Source organism: Henckelia pumila, chromosome 4 (assembly GCF_033568475.1).
Source record: "Henckelia pumila isolate YLH828 chromosome 4, ASM3356847v2, whole genome shotgun sequence".
Classification (NCBI taxonomy): Eukaryota; Viridiplantae; Streptophyta; class Magnoliopsida; order Lamiales; family Gesneriaceae; genus Henckelia; species Henckelia pumila.
Genome location: NC_133123.1, coordinates 223,351,930 through 223,358,701, shown reverse-complemented (window position 1 = coordinate 223,358,701; position 6,772 = coordinate 223,351,930). Strand labels below are relative to the sequence as shown.

Genomic DNA, 6,772 nt, shown 5'->3' with positions numbered 1-6,772 from the left:
TTGGATGGATTGATATTGGATTGTCTTATATCTCCATACAGATTGGTTGAAGATCGTGGAGTTCAGAATTAGCAGCATTCGAATCGTTGAAGATTTGATCGAGAACGGTAACAAGTTGACTTTAATCGTTGAATTACGATTGAATGGATTTTGAATTGAATTCTTTTTCTTGTAGCTGGTCCGGATTGCAGCTACGTCAAATCAAAGAGAAGGTAAGAGACGACTTAGACTGGAATGGAACGAGTGACTCGAATCCAACTTGATTCGAGTGTTCCGAAGAAATCACATACTTGCATGTCACTTGAATTATATGTTTGATTGTTTGCCTGAATTTTACTTGCATTCATATTGAGCCTGAATTCTTGATTTGAAAGGAGATAGACGGCCCGAATAATTAGACGTTCTGGGGAATATAGACGAGTGGCATTGGTGGGCAGAATTACTACCAATTATCGAACAACTCTCTGTAGTTGCCCCAGAGTCTAGAGGATGAAAATATGCACCTTCCACCTCGAGCAGAAGAGTCGGTGAGTCGTGTGATATTTTGTCCTCGGGATCCCAAATAAAGAGCAGAGAATCATTTCCCTTTGATTATCAGATATGAGAACCCAATTTGAAGACATGCATTGCATTTTATTGCATTTCAAATGGAGTTTTCGATATGCTACTTGACTTGCTTGTCTTGTTGTTATGTATATCAGGATTTGATATGTTACGTGAATTATATGTTATGTCTCTTTTACTGGGAATATTATTCTCACCGGATTATCCGGTTGTTGTCTTGTCTTTGTATGTATGCTTGGCGACGGGTGGGGCAGGACCGAGTCAGAGATCGCATGGCTAGGTGGTCGAGTGATAGAGTGAGGACTTGGAGTTGGTTTTAGAAGTCGAATATGTAATTCAAACTTGTTATGTTTTTAGTTTTGGTACTTGGAAGTGTTTAAACTAGAAGCAATGCATGTACTACCGAATCGCTTATATGTTTAACTTTAGACTTGTAATGTATTGTATTATGCGAGTTATTTGTACCAAAGCATGTTTTGTTGTTGGGTTTTTATGGTTATTCGATGTTTCTCGGACCCCCGAGTATTATTGATGTTGGAAAACTGTCCTGGAATGAAGGATTTCGCCCAGAAGTAGGTGAGCCCGAGCTGCAATTTTTGGCGGCCCAAGCGCACTTTGTTCTGAGTTTCTGTTTTTCTTTTCGGAAGTGAGCGCCCAAGTTGCAAATATTTGCGGTTCGAGCTCAACCCCTTTTGAAAAAAAAATTTGTTTAGTATTTAGCTCTTTATCGATGATTGTTTAATTATGTATCTTTTAGATGATTAGAATACAGGTCTTCGAATACAGGTCCTCACACTTCACGCCTTTCTTGAAATCCTTCATGATCTTGTTTCCATGTAGGCATGTAGTCCTTATCCTAATAGCATGATCTTGTTTTCTTCATTCAAAATTGAATCTGCAACGATAAAGTATCAAGTGATTAAGTTATGAGAAATAAAATATATTGTATAAGTATACAATATATCATATCTTATCAAATAAGGAAATAAATCAATTGAAACTTCAAGTCCAAGAAAGACAAAAAACTTAATTAAATCTTTTAAAACCTTATAAGTGATTTAGGAAATAAATATTCCCTTTAGGAGAGTGGCGCTATAGTAAGTTGAGAAGTTTCCAACTTATATTTATTTTTTTCTCATGTTGCTCATCCACCTGCGTAAGGTAGGTAGTGTAGCGCTTAATGTCGTTACATAGATCTTTTTTTTATTCGGCTTGTGTCGATGTCATCATGCAGCTCTGAGTTATATTCCCTAAGTTGTTCCATCTATTGGGAAATATTTTTTATCTTAATTTCGAAGAGGTCTCTTGCCTTCCACATTGTTGGTTCTCCAATATTTCATTAGCTAGCTTAATCCTTAGGTGTCTGATCACATGTCTATTGTGGTCCAAGGAAGTCGGGCCATATGAAAGGAATCTCAGCACGGGTTTGGCACTTCATTTCCTAGAATCAATCAACGGTAAAGCTTTAGAATAGGGTAAATAATCACAAGAAAATCGATTTCACATACAAAATTATTTTAGTGTAGCAGCACGTTGGGAGGAATTGTTTTGAGGAATTTTTCAAAAATGGAAAGTTTTGAAATTTTCATGAGCCGAGAATATAGTACATGAGGATCGTGGGATAGTTGACGGAATCGGAGTTCGAATTTCTTATGAAAAGTTATAAATGTTTCAAAACTTTCCCAAAATAACAAAAACATAACTTCGTAGGCCTAAACGATGGAATTTGGTCGAAAGAAGGCTTTTATTATCGCAAAGAGAACTTCATTATGACTATCGGTCATTGGATTGTTTCGGAGGAGTATGCATTACGCCTTTTCTCCATTATATGAAAACGTCAAAAAAATTTGAAAGGATCCCAACCGGATTATGAACCTGGTGGATCTGCTACCACTTAAATGTCAAGCCTCGAGATTGAGACGTGTCATCGGCATTGTATAAAAATTTGAAACCATGCAACAACAAGCCACATAGTACATCAAATAGCCAAAAGCCAGTCTATTACATAAATTAGGACTGATTTTACAATACATAACATAAATGCCTAACCGATAACGTAAAGGAAAATCAAACTAAAATAGATGCTTAAAACTTCATGTCTCCAACTTGATCACCAATCCCAAAACATGTTTTTTTTTTCAATCCTCTTCCTCTTGATCTTCATCCTTATTTGGGGAATAAAGTAGGGGGTGAGTGTTTGGAAAAACACTCAACAAGTGGAGACCAATCATATACACGAATATCAGAATATACATATAATATGAGTTCAAAAGTGACGTGTGGCAAAACATTTAGTGTCATGAGTCAAGACATGGAACAAAGAGAATTCAAAACAAGACATCAAGATATATCATAAACTGAACATAACTTGTACAATGCACTGAAATTCATCTCATTATCGATGATATACTGATCAGTCATTAATGGTTACTCCTCTACAGGGGCTAGACCTTATTGGATGCTTGGATCAGCAGATGGACATGGTTTAAGACCAATACAACCCATTTTAATGTCATTATCAACCATGAATGGGATGTTACAAGCCTGGTTCAACAACTTAGAATGCTATTCTAGATTTTGAAGTTTCAGTAGTCCAAGAATTCTAAGTTATGTGTCCATTTATAGGAGATGAATTCCAACATTAATAAATATAGACAGTACAAACAAAAAGTATCATATGATCGACATTGAAGCAGAGAATGTCACGTGTCTTTTCCATCTTCCTTAATATAGTACTGAGACAATAAATTCTTTTGGACACAAGTTCAAAATGGAAACCAACGGCTTTAATGTCATTCAAATTCCTTTGTCTTATCTGAGAACTGATTATACCCAAATTAATTATTTGGGTCCATTAAAAAATGGGTCTAGATAATTGTAACTTTAAGCCCAATGGGAGTCCATTTACTTCAAGCCTATGAAAATTCTATAAGTCTATCTTCCTTATATTTCATAGTAAGTTCTCATTTTATGCTTTTTTTTGTGCTCTCAAGCCTTCTTTATCCTCTCTAGTTTTGGGTAGCGCTGAATTGAGCGTTAGAAGGTTTTTGCCGGACACTCTCCGACGCCTCTAACGGTCGTTCTTGCCATAGATGATAATCCATTACTTCACTTTTGGGTTCGCAGGTTCGACGACTGCAAACCTAATACTGACACTCCTTCAATCTCCTGAATTTCAGGTATTTTGTTTGGTTACATCAAGAACATTCCCGACACTGTATCAGATATAACTTGTTGATTGAGTAGAGAATTTGATCAGATTGATTGGATGGAGTCCTGGATTGAGCTGTATATCTTGAACAGATTTCAAGCAAGTCTTGTCTCATATCATATGTTTGGTTCAGTTCATTTTGACTATAAACAGCCTGATTATCCAGACCACGTCAAAATTAGGTGATGGTTGAAACCAGACTACAAGACTTGCCATAGAACCAGCGCTCGTAACTAAGGTACGAGCTGCTTGGTTCACAGATATTTTCATAAAAGCAAAAATACGAGATTGTATATCTAGAGCTAAGATGTTACAATCTTCAATTATCAACCCCAGATGGAGTGAATCTGAGGCCGGAGAGGTCAAATCTTGCACTACCATAAGGGCATTTGTCTCCACAAAGATGTTTGGAAAGTTGCTGGTGTTTTATCCAACTAAGGGCATCCCTAATTGCCTAAGCTTCAGCCAAAGTAGCATAAAAAACAAACACCGGGGAGAGAACCATGCATTGCCGCTAAAACACTGCCTAGTGAGTTACAAATTATACAACCGTATCACATATGAGAAGGGTTGGTGAACAGTATCGCCGCATCAACATTACACTTTAGAACATTAATTCTCGCTGAATTAGAACAAATCAAAGCGCAAAATTCGTCTTCAGATTCATGTTGACAGATTAGGCACCACTCGACAAGGAAATAAAATGAAGATTCAGCCCTAAAGGGGTGTCCAAGTTGGTGAAGCAGGTGAACTATTGGCCAAAGGGCAGAAGTTCGATTTCCCCTGCCAACACTTTTTTGGACTAGCCTGTCACACGGGATTTGCCCAGTATGGTTTACCTGACTAGCGTAGTTTGCAGGCTATTGCGTTAGTCCCGGGATTTACCCAGAGCGCACACAGGGATAGCGGCTGCTGATTTTCACGTCAAAAAAAAAAAAAAAAAAGAAGTTTCATAAATGAAGAAAATTTGACCCAAAATGATGCGAATCTCGTGAAGTACGTTTCATCTTGTTGAACATATGAAATCAGATAAAGCATTCAGTGGTGTACTTGAAAAACCATCTATTTTCTCCTTCAGACACGAAAGTTTCTCTCTTATTTCTTGGCCTTCTTTGAGGTTCATTATTTTTCTGATTGCTGATTCAATCTCCTCTCTTTCGAACCCGCATTCCAATTTGATCCCAAGTTTCCAGACGTCATTTATGTATCGGGAATTCACCATCTGATCTCCAAAGAAAGACGAGCAAATCATGGGAACACCTTCACAAATACTCTCAAGAACAGAGTTCCATCCGCTGTGAGTCCAAAATCCACCAACAGCAGGATGAGACAACACTTCTTGCTGAGGTGCCCATTTAACAATATATCCCCTTTCACTAGTAATCTCCAAGAATTCATTCGGCAACGATTCGAGCCATTCCGAGCCTTGTACTAATCCAGGCCTGACCACCCACAAGAATGGCTGCATACTATTGGCTAGACCCCAAGCCACTTCTATTAGAGTCTTTCCATCCATTGCTGCAAGGCTCCCGAAGCTTACGTAAAGAACAGAATTCGTTTTTTGGGTATCCAGCCAAGAAATAGAGCTCCTGTCTTGTGTCAACAAACTGCTTGAGGCCGCGGAAAAGAATTTGTGGAACGGCCCGATTAAAAACGTTGGCAAACGAAAATGCTCTTGAAGATTGGAGAGATTCGGCTCTTCGAGATCTTGGAAGGTGTTGAAAATCAGGCCTGATGCTTTCTTTGTCCCTTGGATCATATCATTTATGATGTTGAGGGTATCATTCAGGTTCTTAATGTGAATTCCTAGTACGTCTTTCACTTTAAGTGGTGGTAGCTCCAAAACTGGATCCTCCCAGCTTCTCGAATCTGACCAACAAATTAATTTAACGTTCGATCTTATATCAGAAATAGGAAACAAATTAAAAGTTCATGCATTAACCCCTGCAAGAAAGTAGTGAAACATATATACCCAGAGGCAGATTGAGATGAGAGTAGAACCCATTTTGTTGAAGAAGAGGAAGAGCAGCAAAGGCTAAAAAGGAGCAAACACTGCTAGTCCTGAGCACAATCCTTGGTATGCCAACATCCTCCGCAACAGCTTGCGAGGAATATATCATAGCATCCGTAATCATGCAACAAATATCATGGTGGGCTGATAATAACTTCCCCAAGCACTCTCTCAAGAGTGGGATACAGTGGGTGTTGAGGAGATGGAGGACACGCAGAATGTCGTGTTTGGATGCTTCATCTTCCGACACTTGGTCGGGGAGGAGATGAAACTTGAAGTGAGGGTAGTTGGATGGATCAGGGGAGTTGTATCGAGTGTGTATGATGGAGATTGTGAAGCCTTTGGAGTGGAGAATGTTGGCTAGCTGAATCATTGGGTTTATGTGGCCTTGAAATGGTAGGGGGAAAAGGATTACCCTGCGTGCTTTATCCATGGATACACTATTCTTATGTTCTTTTTTGCTCTGGTGTTTCTTGGAACAGAGACTGTGCATAGATATATGGAGAAGGATAAGATGTTATATATATATATATGGCTAAAATTTTGAAAAAAGTTCAAATTTAAAAAAATAATAATTAAATATGAAAATTTTGATCCGTGTTTTAATGTCCATGAACCACTGTCAAAAAAAATTACCAACTACTGAAACACGTTTCTCAGCCACCCACAAAAGTGAAGATAAAAACTGTAAGTATATATATTATATTTTATTATATGTGGGTGCAGGTGCAGCATGTTTTGCATACGTAAGCGCATATGTATGCACTTAATAGTTAATAATATAATATAACAAACTGACGACTAGTGTTCCTGTCATGTCTTGTACTCATTATTTTCAAGATCTTGTTGTCTCCCTACTCCTGCTCGCAAGCTCAGGGCATCTGCAATCATATGATTTTTTACAAGCTAAGCGCAATCCTGAACTTAAAAATTTAACTTTTTCGTGAAATTTACTATAACACATCATTTATATTATAAAATAAAAT

The 6,772-nt window shown here is 37.9% G+C and overlaps 1 protein-coding gene across 1 annotated transcript; it reads right to left on the bottom strand.

Annotated features, from left to right (window-relative positions):
- Positions 1-4,174: 4,174 nt before the first annotated feature.
- LOC140866977 (UDP-glycosyltransferase 76B1-like) lies at positions 4,175-6,254 on the bottom strand. The gene is made up of 2 exons (XM_073272045.1): positions 5,748-6,254; positions 4,175-5,644 (listed from the first exon to the last, which is right to left on the bottom strand). Exons 1-2 carry the CDS (start codon positions 6,217-6,219, stop codon positions 4,779-4,781), a joined length of 1,338 nt encoding a protein of 445 aa, XP_073128146.1. The 5' UTR covers positions 6,220-6,254; the 3' UTR covers positions 4,175-4,778.
- Positions 6,255-6,772: the final 518 nt, after the last annotated feature.